General features: G+C 44.1%; 1 protein-coding gene across 1 annotated transcript; it reads right to left on the bottom strand.

The window, feature by feature from the left end:
- Positions 1 to 20,144: 20,144 nt before the first annotated feature.
- Positions 20,145 to 21,086, bottom strand: B3GALT5 (beta-1,3-galactosyltransferase 5). Its single transcript, XM_032631311.1, has one exon. The coding sequence runs from the start codon at positions 21,078 to 21,080 to the stop codon at positions 20,145 to 20,147; it is 936 nt and encodes a 311-aa protein (XP_032487202.1). The 5' UTR covers positions 21,081 to 21,086.
- Positions 21,087 to 21,434: the final 348 nt, after the last annotated feature.

Below are 21,434 nucleotides of genomic sequence, written 5' to 3'. Positions count from 1 at the left end.
ATGATAGTAAAGATTATCCAAAATCTTGGAAATGGAATAGAGAAAATGAAAGAAACATTTACCAAGGACCTAGAAGAACTAAAGATAAAACAAGCAATGATGAACAACACAATAAATGAAATTAAAAATACTCTAGATAGGATCAATACCAGAATAATTGAGGCAGAAGAACGGATAAGTGACCTAGAACATAAAATAGTGGAAATAACTACTGCAGAGAAGAATAAAGAAAAAAGAATGAAAAGAATTGAGGACAGTCTCAGAGACCTCTGGGACAACATTAAACGCACCAATATTCGAATTATAGGGGTCCCAGAAGAAGAAGAGAAAAAGAAAGGGACTGAGAAAATATTTGAAGAGATTAGAGTTGAAAACTTCCCTAATATGGGAAAGGAAATAGTTAATCAAATCCAGGAAGCACAGAGAGTCCCATACAGGATAAATCCAAGGAGAAACACGCCAAGACATATATTAATCAAATTTTCAAAAATTAAATACAAAGAAATCATATTAAAAGCAGCAAGGTAAAAACAACAAATAACACACAAGGTAATCCCCATAAGGTTAACAGCTGATCTTTCAGCAGAAACTCTGCAAGCCAGAAGGGACTGGCAAGACATACTTAAAGTGATGAAGGAGAAAAACATACAACCAAGATTACTCTACCCAGCAAGGATCTCATTCAAATTTGATGGAGAAATTTAAAACTTTACAGACAAGCAAAAGCTGAGAGAGTTCAGCACCACCAAACCAGCTTTACAACAAATGCTAAAGGACATTCTCTAGCCAAGAAACACAAGAGAAGGAAAAGACCTACAATAACAAACACAAAACAATTAAGAAAATGGGAATAGGAACATACATATCAATAATTACCTTAACTGTAAGTGAATTAAATGCTCCCACCAAAAGACACAGACTGGCTGAGTGGATACAAAAACAAGGCCCATATATATGCTGTCTACAAGAGACCCACTTCAGACATAGAGACACATACAGACTGAAAGTAAGGGGACGGAGAAAGATATTCCATGCAAATGGAAACCAAAAGAAAATTGGAGTAGCAATCTCATATCAGACAAAATAGACATTAAAATAAAGACTACCAGAGGAGACAAAGAAGGACACTACATAATGATCAAGGGATCGATCCAAGAAGAAGATATAACAATTGTAAATATTTATGCTCCCAACATAGGAGCACCTCAATACATAAGTCAAATACTAACAGCCATAAAAGGGGAAATCGACAGTAACACATTCATAGTAGGGGACTTTAACACCCCACTTTCACCTATGGGCAGATCATCCAAAATGAAAATAAATAAGGAAACACAAGCCTTAAATGATACATTAAACAAGATGGACTTAATTGATATTTATAGGACATTCCATGCAAAACCAACAGAATATACACATTTTTCTCAAGTGCTCATGGAACATTCTCCAGGATAGATCATATCTTGGGTCACAAATCAAGCCTTGGTAAATTTAAGAAAATTGAAATTTTATCAAGTATCTTTTCCGACCACAATGCTATGAGACTAGATATCAATTACAGGAAAAGATCTGTAAAAAATACAAACACATGGAGGCTAAACAGTACACTACTTAATAACGAAGTGATCACTGAAGAAATCAAAGAGGAAATCAAAAAACAAATGACAATGGAGACACGATGACCCAAAACCTATGGGATGCAGCAAAAGCAGTTCTAAGTGGGAAGTTTATAGCAATACAATCCTACCTTAAGAAACAGGAAACATCTCGAATAAACAACCTAACCTTGCACCTAAAGCAATTAGAGAAAGAAGAACAAAAAACCTCAAAATTAGCAGAAGGAAAGAAAACATGAAGATCACATAAAAAATAAATGAAAAAGAAATGAAGGAAACAATAGCAAAGATCAATAAAACTAAAAGCTGGTTGTTTGAGAAGATAAACAAAACTGATAAACCATTAGCCAGATTCATCAAGGAAAAAAGGGAGAAGACTCAAATCCATAGAATTAGAAATGAAAAAGGAGAAGTAACAACTAACACTGCAGAAATACAAAAGATCATGAGGGATTACTACAAGCAACTCTATGCCAATAAAATGGACAAACTGGAAGAAATGGACAAATTCTTAGAAAAGCACAACCTGCCAAGACTGAATCAGGAAGAACTAGAAAATATGAACAAACCAATCACAAGCACTGAAATTGAAAGTGTGATTAAAAATCTTCCAGTAAACAAAAGCCCAGGACCAGATGGCTTCACAGGCGAATTCTATCAAACATTTAGAGAAGAGCTAACACCTATCCTTCTCAAACTCTTCCAAAATGTAGCAGAGGGAGAAATACTCCCAAACTCATTCTACAATGCCACCATCACCCTGATACCAAAACCAGACAAGGAAGTCACAAAGAAAGAAAACTACAGGCCAATATCACTGATGAACATAGATATAAAAATCCTCAACAAAATACTAGCAAACAGAATCCAAGAGCACATTAAAAGCATCATACACAATGATCAAGTGGGGTTTATTCCAGGAATGCAAGGATTCTACAATATATGCAAATCAATCAACGTGATACAACAAATTGAATTAAAAAACATATGATCATCTCAATAGATGCAGAGAAAGCTTTTGAAAAATTTCAACACCCATATATGATAAAAACCCTGCAGAATGTAGGCATAGAGGGAACTTTCCTCAACATAATAAAGGCCATATATGACAAACCCACAGCCAACATCGTCCTCAGTGGTGAGAAACTGAAAGCATTTCCACTAAGATCAGGAATAAAACAAGGTTGCCCACTCTCACCACTCTTATTCAACATAGTTTTTGAAGTTTTAGCCACAGCAATCAGAGAAGAAAAGGAAATAAAAGGAATCCAAATCGGAAAAGAAGAAGTAAAGATGTCACTGTTTGCAGATGACATGATACTATACATAGAGAATCCTAAGGATGCTACCAGAAAACTACTAGAGCTAATCAATGAATTTGGTAAAGTAGCAGGATACAAAATTGATGCACAGAAATCTCTGGCATTCCTATACACTAATGATGAAAAATATGAAAGTGAAATCAAGAAAACATTCCCATTTACCACCGCAACAAAAATAATAAAATATCTAGGAATAAACCTACCTATGGAGACAAAAGACCTGTATGCAGAAAATTATAAGACACTGATGAATGAAATTAAAGATGATACAAATAGATGGAGAGATATACCATGCTCTTGGATTGGAAGAATCAACATTGTGAAAATGACTCTACTACCCAAAGCAATCTACAGATTCCATGCAATCCCTATCAAACTACCACTGGCATTTTTCACAGAACTACAACAAAAAATTTCAAAATGTGTATGGAAACACAAAAGAGCCCGAATAGCCAAAGCAATCTTGAGAACAAAAAACGGAGCTGGAAGAATCAGGCTCCCTGACTTCAGACTAAACTACAAAGCTACAGTAATCAAGACAGTATGGTACTGGCACAAAAACAGAAAGATAGATCAATGGAACAGGAGAGAAAGCCCAGAGATAAACCCACGCACATATGGTCACCTTATCTTTGATAAAGGAGGCAGGAATGTACAGTGGAGAAAGGACAGCCTCTTCAATAAGTGGTGCTGGGAAAACTGGACAGGTACATGTAAAAGTATGAGATTAGATCACTCCCTAACACCATACACAAAAAATAAGCTCAGAATGGATTAAAGACCTAAATGTAAGGCCAGAAACTATCAAACTCTTAGAGGAAAACATAGGCAGAACGCTCTATGACATAAATCACTTTTTGACCCACCTCTTAGAGAAATGCAAATAAAAACAAAAATAAACAAATGGGACCTAATGAAACTTCAAAGCTTTTGCACAGCAAAGGAAACCATAAACAAGACCAAAAGACAACCCTCAGAATGGGAGAAAATATTTTCAAATGAAGCAACTGACAAAGGATTAATTTCCAAAATTTACAAGCAGCTCATGCAGCTCAATAACAAAAAAACAAACAACCTAATTCAAAAATGGGCAGAAAACCTAAATAGACATTTCTCCAAGGAAGATATACAGACTGCCAACAAACACATGAAAGAATACTCAACATCATTAATCATTAGAGAAATGCAAATCAAAACTACAACGAGATATCATCTCACACCAGTCTGAATGGCCATCATCAAAAAATCTAGAAACAATAAATGCTGGAGAGGGTGTGGAGAAAAGGGAAAACTCTTGCACTGCTGGTGGGAATGTGAATTGTTACAGCTACTATGGAGAACAGTATGGAGGTTCCTTAAAAAACTAGAAATAGAACTACCATATGACCCAGCAATCCCACTCCTGGGCATATACCCTGAGAAAACCATAATTCAAAAAAGAGTCATGTACCAAAATGTTCATTGCAGCTCTATTTACAATAGCCAGGAGATGGAAACAACCTAAGTCCCCATCATCGGATGAATGGATAAAGAAGATGTGGCACATATATACAATGGAATATTACTCAGCCATAAAAAGAAACGAAATTGAGCTATTTGTAATGAGGTGGATAGACCTAGAGTCTGTCATACAGAGTGAAGTAAGTCAGAAAGAGAAAGACAAGTACCGTATGCTAACACATATATATGGAATTTAAGAAAAAAAAATGTCATGAAGAACCTAGGGGTAATACAGAATAAAGACACAGACCTACTAGAGAACGGACTTGAGGATATGGAGAGGGGGAAGGGTGAGCTGTGACAAAGCGAGAGAGAGGCATGGACATATGTACGCTACCAAACGTAAGGTAGATAACTAGTGTGAAGCAGCCGCATAGCACAGGGAGATCATCTCGGTGCTTTGTGACTTCCTGGAGGGGTGGGATAGGGAGGGTGGGAGGGAGGGAGACGCAAGAAGGAAGAGATATGGGAACATATTTATATTTATAACTGATTCACTCTGTTATAAAGCAGAAACTAACACACGATTTTAAAGCAATTATACCCCAATAAAGATGTTAAAAAAAAAAAAAGATCCTGCATGCTGCAACTAAGACCTGGCACAGACTAAATAAATAAATAAACTTTTTTTTGAAAAAAGGGTATGAGAAAGAGACAATCTCCTCCCAGAGACAGACACACACCCACCACTCTGTCATGTCCCCATTACATATTTATTCCTCTTGTTTCAGCACATTGCCTAACAGTCTTCAGGGTAAACCACCTCTATTATTTGGTCTAGGTAGCATTCTTGCCTTAGGACAAAGTATCCCTGGCTCTAATCCATGTGGTTCTGCTGAGACTGTATCAGTCACTACCTATGACCCCTCAAGGCTGCAGGGTCCCGAGAATGAGCCACAACTCAGGTGTGGCCCATCAGATCTCCTCCCCCGCCCCCAACCCCACCATTGGCAACATGGATTGACCCAAGGTATGGGCCTGTGACACAAGCAGACCAGTCAGAGAGCTTTGAAGGTATGGAACCACAAAAGCTGGGAAAGATGCTCTCTCCCTGTGCAGACTGCAGCCCCCATGGTCCATGGCCTCTGTCACTGGCAGAGAACTTGATTCAATAGGAGAAGATAAGGTTATCTGCTCTTTGGAGGTAGGGTCTTTAAGGTAAAATGAGGTCATCAGTTGGGTCCTAATCCAATAGGATACAAAGGAGAGAACACGTAAGGACACAGGGAGAAGACAGTTGTGTACAAGCCAAGAGGCCTCAGAAGAACCAACCCTGCCAACATCTTGATCTAGGTCTTTCAGCTTCCAGAACTGAAAGCAAATGCATTTCTATAGTTTAAGCCTCCTGGTCTGTGGTATTTTGTTACAGCAGCTGGAGCAGACTAATACACATGGAAAGAGATCATTTGACTCCAAGGGAGAGTCAATGGCAAGGAAGAGAAGAGGTCTGAAGTTTCAGCCCTGGAGTACTCCAAATGCTGGCTGGCAAGGCTGGGGAGTGAACGTGGAATCAGCAAAGGAGACCAGGAAGGAGAGGCCAAGAGGTGAGGTGAGAGGAAATACAGCAGAGCATGAGGTCTTGGAAGACAGGGGAGGGGAGCCCAAGGGAGCAGGGAGGGAGCCCAAGGGAGCAGGGTGGGCTCAGCCGTGTCAGATGGGGCCAAGGGCTCCAGCAAGACATCAGTGTTGGTCAGGTGGAGGGCACTGGTGCGTCTAACAGAACTGTCAGTGCAGTGGCCAGGTGAGGAGAAAACGGGAGCTGAGGATGGGTGGCGGATGGCTGTTCTTTGGAGATGTTATAATCTTAAAAAATAGAGGAAGGGAACAGTACTGGAAAAAGGAGGGAAGTCTAGAGGGCTGTCTTTGAGTGGAAAGTGAGAACAGGTTTGTGTGTCATGGGAATGTTCTAGAAGGGAGGTGTGACTGGAGCTGCAGATGGGGGAAAGAGACAATAGTGGGAGTGGAGTCTGTGAGGGGAATGGCAGGTGAGTCAGGTCAGGCCATTTAGGGGACCAGGGACAAGACCACCTCATCACTGGAGGGAGGGAAAGGCCTGGCTGCAAGGTCACCCATACTTATGAACCCAAGCAGGACCCTGTGGGGCTCCTCGGCATGGGAGTCTTTCTGTCCAGCCTCCATTACCTTCCCTGAGTTCCAAAGGGCAGCTTCAAACAGTTGCTCATCAGGGAAGGGAGGGGATCCAGAGACAAGGGAGGAGCAGGCAAGAAACAGTAGTGCAGCCTTGGGTCAGGTCCTGGTTCCCCCTCAAGGGACACATACAACAATATCTTTGAGCTGTTTACAGAACTAAAACCCCCAACAAATGGAAGATGTAGCATTCTTCATTCCAGGTTAAAGGAACCAGAGAAGCTCTTCATGAAGACCACCTGAGGCCAGATTAAAGGAGCGCAGGCCCTGCACACACCCTGATCCTTATCAGCACCGCTGTCCTTGAACCATTGCTCTAAAACTCCTCACCAAATACTCCCAGGTTGGGACACACAGTTTTTCAGGGCACAAGCCCACTGTGTCCCCCTTTGCCTGGCAAAGCAATAAAGGTATCCTTTTCTACTTCACCCAAAACTCTCCAAGATTCGATTCGGCACCAGTGCACAGAGGCCAAGTTTTCAGCATCACTTTGAAGATGTCCCCTTCTCTGCCCATCTCCAGGCATCCACACCCCCTGACACACAGCCCTGCACCCCCTGCCTGATCCCTCCAACTTCTTTTTTTAATTTATTTATTTATTTATTTATTTGTGGCTGTGTCAGGTCTTCATTTCTGTGCGAGGGCTTTCTCTAGTTGTGGCGAGCGGGGGCCACTCTTCATCGCAGTGCGCGGGCCTCTCACTGTCACGGCCTCTCTTGTTGTGGAGCACAAGCTCCAGACGTGCAGGCTCAGTAGTTGTGACTCACGGGCCTAGTTGCTCTGCGGCATGTGGGATCTTCCCGGGCCAGGGCCCAAACCCATGTCCCCTGCATTGGCAGGCAGATTCTCAACCACTGCGCCACCAGGGAAGCCCCCTCCAACTTCTGTTTTGTGTTTATGATGGGCTGGGAATGCCACCTGCAGGAAACATGGACAGTGACCTGCAGGTCTGCGGTACCACAGGAATCATGGCAAATACATGCTCAAGGCAAAGAAAAACACATCTGTTTCAATCATTTTATTTCCATTTAAATGAACTTTGAAAGATCAAGGATCCAAGCTATACCTCAGAGATGAGTTACCAGGAAGATTCTAAAGGTACAATCATATCAGTTCATAAGGCTTGATTTCTTAAACTTAAATGGTAGCTTTTAAAGACTACAAATATACCTGAGAGAAAGAAAATTCCAAAGGATGCCTGCCTCATAACACCCTGGGCTTTTGATTCCCAAGAGGATCCCTCACCACCTGTCACTCGACCAGGCACTGCACCCGAAAGACTCTGCAAGAGTTACAGCTCCATTTCTTTGCTTCCAAACTCCAAGCGAAACAAGAAATCTGCATCTCTTACAAAGATAAGTGTGTCGAGGTTGTTCAGCATATTTTTCTAAACATATAAAATCAAAGTCGAATTTTTAAAATATTTTCCCCAAACAAAATAAATATAAAAAACATCAATGTCAGGGGGAAAAAGGAAGATTGTCCAGTTTAAATATTACATTGCTGACTTTTCAGGAAGAACACAAGTTTATCGCATCATCGACAACTGAGAACGAACCAAGTTAAGTGCACTCTGCTATCATAATAATTTAATTTTTATTAAAGATAAATACCATTCTTAATACATCATAAATACATATGCCTACTCCCAAAATATGATGACATAAGAGTTTGGTAATTCCCCCAAAATACAGGGAGACAACATTTTCAGGTATCATTCAGTAGTATAGAGTTTTATTTTTATTTCTTGTCTTTTAGGACAAGCAAAATTTGACCACAAAGGGTCCTCGGTTGGCATTAAGTAATTTCTAGTCACGCTGGATTTTTCTTGATGTCTTATTTGACCAGCTGGAACATAAATCAATCCCCACCCGCCCCCGGCATCTGATATCTTCCAAAGCAGAATTTAACTAAGAGTATCACCACTTCTTTGGTTTGTCTCTGTTTGAGGACTTGAAGACCTTGCATTAACTCCCCCGGAATGTGTGTGGCAGGAGCTCTGGGCCAGGCAGGGTAAACGCCACCCTGGTGACCTTAACTCTGCCTGCACTGAGCACGGGTTTCTTCAACCAGAGTACAGAGGTAGTGGGACAAAGAGACAAGGTGAAACATTATGACACCAAAAGCTACATTTGGCTATGGAATTCATTTTTCTACTTATATTTAAGGTTGATTGTGTCTGATAAGAGAAGAATTGGGGTTTTTTATTTAATTAAAAGCTAATTTTTTGGTCTGTCCATATTCCATCCGGCAGGCACTAGGACATACCCCTCTTCCTTGTCCCCTGGGCTCACAGGCTTCATGACTCTTTGCCCCACATGGGGGGTGGGGAGCTTCACCACTCAGTGTCCAATCTGAGAGCAAAGGGCTTTTCCTCAGAGTCATACTTGAAAAGCAGGAAAATAGAGGAACTCATGCTTCTAAGTGCCCACAAGCTAAAAATCCTTCCATCAAATTCAAAACAGAGAATGGAAGCATATTTCACCTCCCAGACACCTCCTTGAGAGCTTATCTCTAATACACCTCAGCCCAAGTTCACATACAGATTTCTGGATCATATAGAACCAGACAGACATAAAAGTGAGTGGCAACAACAATCTAGAAAAGAGGCTTCAGGGATGGGTGCTGGACGGGGACTGCGGTTCCCTTTATCTTCTATTCTACCCCACCATTCTGCTTGAACACCTAGCCCAACAACTAGTTTATTAAGCACCTCCTCCCCACCAGGCAGGGGCCTGGACAGAGGGAAGAGAAGCCTGGGAGAATCTGACAATCACTTGGGAAATTGCTAAAATGTCAGTCCTGATATTTAATCTCCTGTAGAGCCGTAGATGCTCAGCCTGGAGAGCCCAGGAGAAGCACCCAGACCCGGCCTTTTCCCTTTAGCTGGTGTATCAGGGCTCAGTGGGTGGAGCAGACCACTCTAAATAGTAGTGTGGGCACAGACCTTGCTTCTAAGAAATGTATCCAAATTCAAGAGGCTGTTTGATCTCTTTCACTTTCTTTCACTTTTTCTAAGTATCCTGCCTAAAAGGTGGAGCTCAGGAAAATCCCTGACCAAGGCGACTGCAGATCATTCCTGCAGCCCGGTTTCCACCACACCAAGTGCGGCATGTGGCACATACTTGCTGTGTAATAGGTGACAAGGGACACCTCTCAGACTCCACACCGTCACGACCAGGGCTGAGAACACTGGGGGCACCTGGTCCTCACATCCCACGTGGGCAAACATCACCTCACTCTACTTATTGCCCTTCACAGACTTGCCAAGGGCAGATAACGTACAAAAACCAGCTGCCACTGAGCATGGAGCCTCTATTTAGAGCCTCAGATCACACCTTTACACACACGTGCACACAAACATGCACACATGCATGCACATTGATAGAAGCCAATGCCTGGAGTGTTGAACCCACGCTCTTTGGAGGGACAGCTTGTTTTGCAAGGGCTTCAGGTAAAGAGAGGTGAAAAGTGGCCTGGACTGGCCTGGAGGGGTTCGTGTTCTAAAGCCAGACACTTGTTCAAGCCGTCAGATGCAGACTTGAGTGAACTCAAGATGGGGCTGGCCAGGACAGGACAGGTTGGAGGACCCAGCTAAACAGGAGATTCCTAGGACACCATAGATGACAAAGGGCCAAGTCCCAGAAGGTCACATAGGACAGGGAAGGAGCAGACAGAGATGCTGTCAACACTTGGAAAAGAAGTGGTGGCACGTGGAACAAAGACAAGATGGCAGACCCCTTGGACAGTTGGGCGGGACCAGTCCTGAGCTTCCCATGAGACTCAGGAGGCTTTGCCAGTCCTTAAGCACCGTGGGAGGGCTCACCAGCCATGCCCTGGTGAAGGGGGAGGTATTGAAGGCTAAGGGGTGGGGGGTGGTCTCTGCCACATCTGAGCCTCCCTGGCAGGTCAGTAAGCCACTCTGAACCTCAGCTGAAAACCAGGGTGTTGTTTATAATAAGAATAGCTACTGTGAGGAACCGAGGACACAGCAGGTATGGAAAAGGTTTATGATGTCTGTCAACAGAGAAGGCACTAAACAAATGCTTCTTCTTTCAGTTGTCCAGAGAACAGACACCCCTTCATCTTCTTGACACCGTGTGTTTACCCAGCTAACGCTCTGTTTGCAGAACAGATGGCTGGCCGTGAACCTGAGCTTGACTCTCATTCCTGACGTCTTGTAAAAAGCACTGAGCATATATTCCCAAGGGGTGAATAAATAGAAGAATGAATGGCTGACATGAGCTTTCTGATGCTGGTTACTGATCCTGGAGATGCCGTTAATTGAAGGACTTAGCAAAGTCACTCCATTTCCCTGAGTCTTGATTTTCTCATGTGGAAAAAGAAGGCTGTTTTTTAAACTGCATATAATCTCTGTGGCACCTCCGGCTCCATCTGTTTTTTACCTGTTCAGGCTGTCATACCTTCTGAATTAACTGAGTCTAGAAACACGGTGCTCTGAGATGCTGAAGAATGCAATGGATATAAGAACTTCTTCAAGAGTGCCAGGGAAGATTAAAAGGAGAGAAAGAAATAAGAGCTGAAACAAAGTCTTAAAGACTCACCCTGAAGATCTCTTGACTTGCCCACGGATCACTATAAAATGCACCAAAATTCACAGCCCGAAAACTGACCATCATCAGAAGCACCCAGATTACTGAGCAATTTACACACAATGTCTCAACTAACACAATAACCCTGTGAGGTGGGAACTACTATTGTCCCATTTTTCAGATAAAAATAAATGAGGTAATGGTAAATGGGAGTGTGTTCTTGATTTCACTTTCAGATTTTTCATCATTAGTGTATAGGAATGCCAGAGATTTCTGTGCATCAATTTTGTATCCTGCTACTTTACTAAATTCATTGATTAGCTCTAGTAGTTTTCTGGTAGCATCCTTAGGATTCTCTATGTATAGTATCATGTCATCTGCAAACAGTGACATCTTTACTTCTTCTTTTCCGATTTGGATTCCTTTTATTTCCTTTTCTTCTCTGATTGCTGTGGCTAAAACTTCCAAAACTATGTTGAATAAGAGTGGTGAGAGTGGGCAACCTTGCCTTGTTCCTGATCTTAGTGGAAATGCTTTCAGTTTTTCACCATTGAGAACGATGTCAGCTGTGGGTTTGACATATATAGCCTTTATTATGTTGAGGAAATTTCCCTCTATGCCTACATTCTGCAGGGCTTTTATGATAAACGGGTGTTGAATTTTATCGAAAACTTTCTCTGCATCTCTTGAGATGATCATATGGTTTTTTACCTTCAATTTGTTAATATGGTGTACCACGTTGATTGATTTGCATATATTGAAGAATCCTTGCATTCCTGGAATAAACCCCACTTGATCATGGTGTATGATCCTTTTAATGTGCTCTTGGATTCTGTTTGCTAGTATTTTGTTGAGGATTTTTGTATCTATGTTCATCAGTGTTATTGGCTTGTAGTTATGCAGAAAATTATAAGACACTGATGAAAGAAATTAAAGATGATACAAATAGATGGAGAGATATAACATATTCTTGGATTGGAAGAATCAACATTGTGAAAATGACTCTACTACCCAAAGCAATCTACAGATTCCATGCAATCCCTATCAAACTACCACTGGCGTTTTTCACAGAACTACAACAAAAAATTTCAAAATGTGTATGGAAACACAAAAGACCCCGAATAGCCAAAGCAATCTTGAGAACGAAAAACGAAGCTGGAGGAATCAGGCTCCCTGACCTCAGACTATACTACAAAGCTACAATAATCAAGACAGTATGGTACTGGCACAAAAACAGAAAGATAGATCAATGGAACAGGTTAGAAAGCCCAGAGAAAAACCCACGCACATATGGTCACCTTATCTTTGATAAAGGAGGCAGGAATGTACAGTGGAGAAAGGACAGCCTCTTCAATAAGTGGTGCTGGGAAAACTGGACAGGTACATGTAAAAGTATGAGATTAGATCACTCCCTAACACCATACACAAAAATAAGCTCAAAATGGATTAACAACCTCAATGTAAGGCCAGAAACTATCAAACTCTTAGAGGAAAATAGAGGCAGTACACTCTATGACATAAATCACAGCAAGATCCTTTTTGACCCACCTCCTAGAGAAATGGAAATAAAACCAAAAATAAACAAATGGGACCTAATGAAACTTCAAAGCTTTTGCACAGCAAAGGAAACCATAAACAAGATGAAAAGACAACCCTCAGAGTGGGAGAAAATATTTGCAAATGAAGCAACTGACAAAGGATTAATCTCCAAAATTTACAAGCAGCTCATGCAGCTCAATAACAAAAAGACAAACAACTCAATCAAAAAATGGGCAGAAGACCTAAATAGACATTTCTCCAAAGAAGATATACAGATTGCCAACAAACGCATGAAAGAGTGCTCAACATCATTAATCATTAGAGAAATGCAAATCAAAACTGCAGTGAGATATCATCTCACACCACTCAGAATGGCCATCATCAAAAAATCTAGAAACAATAAATGCTGGAGAGGGTGTGGAGAAAAGGGAACACTCTTGCACTGCTGGTGGGGATATAAACTGGTACAGCCACTATGGAGAACAGTATGGAGGTTCCTTAAAAAACTAAAAATAGAACTACCATATGACCCAGCAATCCCACTACTGGGCATATACCCTGAGAAAACCATAATTCAAAAAGAGTCATGTACCACAATGTTCATTGCAGCTCTATTTACAACAGCCCAGAGATGGAAACAAACTAAGTGCCCATCATCGGATGAATGGATAAAGAAGATGTGGCACATATATACAATGGAATATTACTCAGCCATAAAAAGAAATGAAATTGAGCTATTTGTAATGAGGTAGATCGACCTAGAGTCTGTCATACAGAGTGAAGTAAGTCAGAAAGAGAAAGACAAATACCGTATGCTAACACATATATATGGAATTTAAGAAAAAAAATGTCATGAAGAACCTAGGGGTAAGACAAGAATAAAGACACAGACCTACTGGAGAATGGACTTGAGGATATGGGGAGGGGGAAGGGTAAGCTGTGACAAAGCAAGAGAGTGGCATGGACATATATACACTACCAAACATAAAATAGATAGCTAGTGGGAAGCAACTGCATAGCACAGGCAGATCAGCTCAGTGCTTTGTGACCACCTAGAGGGGTGGGACAGGGAGGATGGGAGGGAGGGAGAAGCAAGAGGGAAGAGATATGGGAACATATGTATATATATAACTGATTCAATTTGTTGTAAAGCAGAAACTAACACACCATTGTAAAGCAATTATACTCCAATAAAGGTGTAAAATAAATAAATAAATGAGGTAAAGATAAGTAACTTGCTTATGGAGTGAGGGAGGGAAGTAAAATTCAAACCCAGGCAGCCCAACCCCAGAGCAACCACTTTCAAGAGGATCAAAAAACTCACATGAAAATTAATTCAGTTTGTCTTAAAAGTACATTTTAGCACTTCATGCCAGCATGTGGAGATCACTGGAGCAGTGCTGAGGTGCCCAGAAGTAGCTGGCATCACCAGTCTGACTTCTGAAACAGCTCCTGGCTTGTGGACAGGAGGACAGAATTCCCCCAGGGCAATCACTCAGCTTCCCTGGGTCTCTGAGTTTCCTAATCAGATCCACGTTTTTTAAAAAAATTACTCTGTTTGCAGAAATGTGGATGGACCTAGAGATTATTATACTAAGTGAAGTCAGTCAGACAGAAAAAAATCAAATAGCATACGACATCGCTTATATGTGGAATCTTAAAAAAATGATACAAATGAACTTATTTATAAAACAGAAATAGACTCACAGATATAGAAGATAAACTTATGGTTGCCAGAGGGGAAAAGTGGGAGAGGAGGGATAAATTAGGAGTTTGGGATTAGCAGATATACACCATTATAAATAAAACAGTTGAACAACAAGGACCTACTGTATAGCACTGGGAACTATATTCAGTATCTTATAATAACCTATAATGGAAAAGAACCTGAAAAGGAATAGATTTATATACATGTATGTATAACTGAATCACTTTGCTATACACCTGAAACTAACACAACATTGTAAATCAACTATACTTCAATAATTTTTTAAAATTATTCTGGGTGTAAAGTGGAGGAGAGGTTGGAAGGCAACATGATCAGATCTGAGACCAGTTAAAAACATGTTGCCTGAGATCAGCTGATCCGAGATGGGGCCCTGGACTGAGGCTGCAACGATGGATGTGGAGAGAAGAGGCCAAATCCATGGGAATCGGCAACCATCAGGTATGGCAGGGCCGCAGCAAGGCAGAGGAAAGTCGAAGAACTGAATAGGCAAATGGACAGTGACAACATTTCCTGCAACCCGAAACACTGGGGGAAGACAGGGCTGGGGTCGGAAGGGTGAAGACGTGGTTTCGATGTGCCTTTTAGATGCACCTGGGAGGGGTGTCCAAGAGCAGATGCTAGTCGGGAACTCAAGGAAAGGAGGTCTAACAGGTTTTGTTTGTTTGGATTTTTCCTCCCTCCCTTTTTACACAGAGTGCGATGTGGCTACAATGGTGTGTTTTAAGACAAATAGGAATTAGGTACATAAGATAGAAAGAGGCAGTACAGCACCATGGGTGTAGCATCAGGCTGAGGGTCAGCATCCCTCTGAGTGCTGACCTGAAGCTCAAATTCTGCAAATCTTGGTTTTCACACATAAAATAAAGGGATGGGACCAGAGCTCTAAAACCTCTTGAAGTTCGGAAGCACAGCAATTGCACCTTCACCTGAAACTATCTTTTTACCTTTTACTGCAGTTGTCATCATCTTTAGAAATGAGGTCTATTTCGTAACAATGTGGTTTATTGTTGTCCTTCTCCTGAGACTAAAAGTTGCATACGGTTGAGGAAAAGATCCAAAATTTTATAATCATGAAAACAGAAGGAGGTTGTAGATGAGATAAGATTGTCCATGGCAGGGGCCGGGGGTGGGTAGGACTGGGGGACAGGCACCCTGAGTACATTATAGGATTCTGTCTACTTCTCAATGTGGGAGGTTTTCCATTCTAGAAAAAGGGGGATGTGAGGTCAAGAAGCACTGTCACACAGCATTTCTAGGTTTTCAGGCCCCAGTTTTCAGTAAAAATAGGATTTCAGCATCCCATTTACTGATTGATACTGGAACCATACGTTGGACCCATAGTGTTGGCTACATGTGAGAAATCCTTCACATTTTCGTCGAGGTTCATCACTTCCCCTCTAAAACCACCTTCCATGAAGGTCATCTCACATCCAATCGACAAATATTTCTTGAGCATCTACTATGTACCAGGAACTGTGCTAAGAATTGGAGGTACATCAGTGGAGAAAACAAAGGCCCATTCCTGCACGAAGCTTTTGCTCAAGTGGGCTGAACTATAAACATTAACAAAATAGCCACACGATAATAAATAGATATTGTATACTCTGTTAGAAATTGATAAGTGCAATGGAAACGATATAACAAGGCAAGGGGACAGGGGGTGGGTTGAGTTGCAATTCCAAAGAAAGTAATCCGGATGAGCCTCATTAAGAAGGGGATATATGGCCAAAGACATGAAGGAAGCAAAGGAATGGGCCATGAGACTGTCTAAGGAAAGGGTGAGCCTGGCAGAGGGGACAGCCTGTGCAAAGGCCCTGAGGAAGATGGAGGGTGCCTGGATGTTCCAGGAAGAGCAAGGAAGCTTGTGCTGCTGGAATAGTATCTCCTTTCAGGGAGGCCAGAGTGAGTGAGGGGAGGGCAGGAAGGGATGAAGTTAGAGAATAACAGAGGCAGACAATGATATTAAAGATGTGGCTTTTCTCAGAGATGGGACATCACTGGAGGGTGTGGAGCAGAGATGTAAGATGCTCTGGTCCATATTTTTAAAGGAGTAGTCTGGATGCTGCCTAGGAAACAGACCAAGGGGATGCAGCGATGGAGGTGGGGAGACGAGGTAGAAGCTACCGCCGGAACACAGGTGCGAGGTGACGGGGGCTTGGACAGGGTGGCAATAGCACAGTGAGGGGCAGTGATTGGCTTCTGGATATAAAATGATGGTCTCTCTCCTGACCTACCGGCTGAGAGAGAGCGGAGTCACAGATGGCTCCGAAGTGTTTGACTTGAGCCACCAAAGGATGGAAGGGCCATTACCTGAGGTAGTGAAGGCTGCAGGTGGTGTGGGTTAGGAGTGGAGGGAGGGGTTCATCCCGACTTCAGTCTCGGATTTGCTCACTATGGGATGTTAAGCAAACAGTGGGACGTGTGAGACTGAAAAGTGAGAGGGGATTCCGGGCTGGAGATAAACGGGCGTCCTCAGCACGAGAGAGGATATTTTAAACCGTGGGGCTGGATGAGACCACCAGAGTACAACCAGGTAAGAAAGGAGGCCAACGCAGAGCGCGGAGATGGAACAAGCAAAGAAGGGACCCGCGAGTAGGAGAACCCAAAGCATCCAGCGTCCTGGAAGCGGGCAAGACCTGCCGTGCAGGCAGCGCGATGAGGACAGAGACCAGACCTTGGATCCTGCATCTCGGGTCATCAATGACGTTGGAAAGAACCATCTGGTGGAGTCAGGCACCAGAGTCTGAGTAGAGGGGATTTCAGATAGAAAAGGAGACGAATATGGAAAACGCTCTTGTGGGGCTGAACAGCAAAGGGAGAGGTGGGGCAGTGAAGGGAAAGGGTTTTATGATGGTTTGGAAGATGGGAAATGACAGCACCTCTGGGCATGTGTGGGCTGAGCCGGCAGAGGGGAGATGGATGGTGAGAGTGAGAGTGAGGCCTGGGCAGGGGTCTTGCTCTTGAAGAGGTAAGAAGAGCTGCGAATCAAGCCCAAAAGTGGAGAGGCTGGCTCTGTGGGAGCCCGGCAGAGAGGAGGATTCGGGGTTCAGATCCTGGAGGGCGGGTGTGCGTGATGCGGAGAGACTGATGACGGGCCAGATGTGCAACCTGAGCAGCCAAGGCAGTGGGCACCTGCATCCCTCTGCACACTGACCGCATCCCTGGGGCCCGCTGACCGCCTAGGGGCCGCAGCACTGAGTGTAACCAGCACACATGGTGCCCCCAAGAGCTTGGGTTCACATTCTATTTTTGCTGCTTTTCAGCTATATAAGCTTGAACTAGCTGTTCATGCTCTCTCTCTGCCTCGGTTTCCTCATCTGTAAAGCAAGGAAATGGGTAGTCACCTCCCCACTGGAGTGGTTGTGCGCATCTAGGGAGGTAATATTATTAAAGCCCTTATCTCAGTGCCTAGCAAATAGCCTTTTCCATCAGCATCATTCGTCCCTGGATGCCTGTGAGTGAAGCCACTGCATCACCAGCCGGGCTCCTCTCCAATCCCATTACGAAACTCGCTTTGGGTGTTATTGGAAAAGCATCGCTTCGCCTCCTATTTCACAGTTTCTTACTCTCACCCAGGCAAGACGGCATCACGGAATACAGCTCTGGCTGGAACCTGCATTCCACAACAAACAAGCTGTGAGGTCTCGGGCAAAGTCTTGGGCAAGCCTCTGGGTCTCTTCGAGCTTTATTTTCATCCTACGTAAAGGCAGGACCGAATGAGCTGGATGGTCCCTTCAAGGTCTACAGTCACGAAACATTTTTTTTCCCTCGAGAAGAAAAGGTCTTGACTACATAAAGAAATAGAGTCGGCGGGGGGTGCAGGGGGTCGAATGTGTTTTGCAGAAAGTCCTTTAAGAACACAGAGAGGCTCTCGGTGGAGCTGAGCCTGTGCTCATGGACTCCTACAGCCGAGGGCTTCGGGTGGATGCTGAGAAGACCAGATCCTGAGTCAGCCACACTCACCCACCCAGCCCGGTGGCCACATGGACACGCACACCAGACAAGGGCTGGTTCTGTGATTCTAAGCACAGAACCAGCCCTACTGCCAGACAAACTCCTTCACCCTCAAAGCCCACCGTTGAGAGGCAGCCCATCCTACGGGACCGAGGGACCCACCCTGGCAAAATCTGGGCTTCAAAAAACAATTTCAGTCCCTGATTTCCCACCTGAGGAGGTGGTTTCTCTGAACATGACCCAGCACGTTCAGAGCAGCCAGGATAAGAAAACACATCTGCCAAGAAGCAGCTCCATCCAGATACGAGAAACGCTGTGCAAAATAAGTTGCCAGTTTGCAATTTAACATGGCCATGACCATTTTGCAGTGAACATCTCTTTCTGAGTTCAGATAAGAGGTTCGCCCAGCTTTTGTAAGTTTCACAGCCACGTGAGGTCTCGGCTTTGCAGGCTGCTAACATCCAGTTCCGTAAAGTAGAAAGTAAGAACCGCTCATCTCGATGATCGGGAGCAAAATAGCTTTGCGTGTCATGTGACAGTGACTGAGCGGGCAAAGACCCTGGCAAAAAAAAAAAAAAGTGCTTCATTGCCACCCAACCCTGTAGAACAGGCTCTTCCAAACCACCAGAAGAATATTGAAGGTTTAACTCCACACCACAAAACTCAGCTGTTCCTTGGCCATCTGAGAAGTTCAAAGAAGCTGAGCTAGGATCAGATTTAGGAAACGGACCCAGGAAGACGCTCCCTTGACCAGGACTCAGTTCATTGTTCAGAGTCCCAGGGGGTTCTTAAGAGTGTCTTGAGTTAAATCCACCCAAATTTCCAGAAAAGCTCCCAGCATCCTTCACAGACGAAGCCTTGCATCCAACTGCCTTCCGGTTTGCACTTGGAGACCTGACGTGCAGACCAAGGGCACGTGGAGCTGACAGGCGGGGTTGCCGCAGATGGCTGGGAGGAAATGCCATGCTCTCGGGGTCGCGTGCTCTGCAGAGTGGCCAGCGAGTCTCTACAGTGGGCCAAGCTTACAGCGATTTCTGAGCCAAATCTTGAAAGGCTGATTGCTGTCTCGAGCTGGGTGTCTCTGGGGGGCTGAGCTGCAGCCACTGTGGAGGTGTCTTCTGGCACGTGCTTTGCAGTGAGTTGAGGGCCAAGCTGCTAACACGGTCTCAGGCCAGCCAGACCCACTGCAGTGAACAAAGGGAGCTGGGGGCGCATTGGTTCACCCCAGTCTCTGCACTAAAAGGCACAGGAATGGGATTTGAGGAGGAGGGGACTCGAGCAAGGGACTGACAATGCCAGCAGCAAGGCTTCCCTCGGAGCCTCACGCACCACCGTCCTCTCCCAAGAGGCAGCACACAGGGGGTGTACTGAGAGGTGGGCTCTCATCCCTGCTCCAGTGTCTGCTGGCTGTAATCCTTGGGACGGGCCCGCGTGCTTCTCTAAGCTGCTGTTTCCTTGTGTGTGAGATGGGGTGCTAACACCCACCACTCCGTATGGATGCTGACCCCTGACATGAGAAAATGCAGGCATTCATCACTTAGTGCAACTTGGTAGGTACTCAAGAGAGAGTATATGTTATGGCTTGGGGCACCAAATGGGGATTCGTCAGCGGTGGCATTCAGGTTTAGATTGGGAAGCCTTCAGGATATCACCCTCACTCTTCGGCCTCTTCCTTCCTTACTCCCTCCCTACCCCAGGAGGCTCAGCCGTGTCATACAAGATCTTTCAAAAACCATCACCGTGGGCTGTCTGGTGTGTGTCCAGATGTTCCGCTGGGCTCCCTTCAGATATCTGGACACTCTTCTTCCAGGGAACTTTCCAGAGCCTGCCAATACAGCAGGATATTGTGAGGCTTGATATGATGGCAGGCCACGATCTTCTTGTAACGGCATATGGTGAAGGGTAACCCATTGGGGAAGAAAGTCTGCTTGGAGTGAAGCTCCTCCAGTTTGATTTGCAGTTTTTCCAGGCAGAGCCCCACAAAGACATCTTCCAGTTTAATGAACGGGACACTTTCAGCAACGTTGTACACCTGGCCCGCCACATCACTGGAGAAAACATAGCCAACACCGGAGCAAAAGGGCGGGTACTTGTCCCACGGATATTCGAATTTACTAACAAACCACTTATTATACCTTTTCCTGATTGGGTATTCGTTTAGTTTTAAGAAGCCAGTGAAAAACCGAGTTGTTCTATTTTTCTTCAGGAGCAGTTCAGTCAGATAGTATATGTTGACAAACATGTCAGAGTCTGTTTTCATCACAAAAGATGCCTGCGGACAAAAGCGGTAGATCCACTCCATACCCATCATGGTCTTTAGAGTCAGATTGAAATAAACATCCACGAAGTCCTTCTGGATAATATCGTGATATTGCTGGCTCTCCTGGGACACTGCCCTCGACATGTCCTTACTGGGGGTGGTTCCCAGGAGGAAGAATGTTTTTATTCGTTTTCCCCTCACTATCTTTTCTCTCCCCCACGTGCTCCGGATGACCGAGCGGGCAAACATCTGCTCGTGGGATGAAGTAACCAGCAGGACAAGGAAGGGGGGGTCCTGCCTGCAGTCTATATCTGGGAGCTTAAGGAAGCTCCCACCTTCGTTCTTGAAAACCAATGGTTCGCCTTTAAAAGGACTCAGATCATCCAGGCTAAAATACAGACAAAGGGCTCCCAGGACCACCAGGGAAATATAAATCCATCTCATCTTCACATAAGCCATCTGAAAGGAACAAAGTCAAATGGTTAGACCTCAAAAGCAGGAGTGCCTGTTTAGCTTTACCCTGGGAGGCTGAGATGGGGGACAAGACCCACGTTTCATGGCTCAGGTTTTAGAAACTCTGGAATCTTGTTGCAGACAGAAGTGGAGAACCATGGTTCCACACAGAGGCAGAGACGGCTGCCAGCATCTCTCACCCCCTAGCGGAAGATCAGGCTCAGCCAGCCCTTCACCGATGGGAGCCTCACATTCCTTACCCAGAAGGATATGGAAACACATGGCTCACTAGGTCCGTCCTTCCGGTTCTGCCCTTCTCTGACTCCATAACGACATCCGGCTAGAGAACCTGCAAGGCTA

Source organism: Phocoena sinus, chromosome 4 (assembly GCF_008692025.1).
Source record: "Phocoena sinus isolate mPhoSin1 chromosome 4, mPhoSin1.pri, whole genome shotgun sequence".
In the NCBI taxonomy this organism is placed as follows: Eukaryota; Metazoa; Chordata; class Mammalia; order Artiodactyla; family Phocoenidae; genus Phocoena; species Phocoena sinus.
The sequence above is the reverse complement of the archived record's forward strand: the minus strand, read 5'-3'. Positions and strand labels throughout refer to the sequence as shown.

Excerpts from the sequence above, each read along its gene's own strand:
- B3GALT5 (XM_032631311.1), bottom strand. The coding sequence starts at position 21,080 with ATGGCTTATGTGAAGATGAGATGGATTTATATTTCCCTGGTGGTCCTG.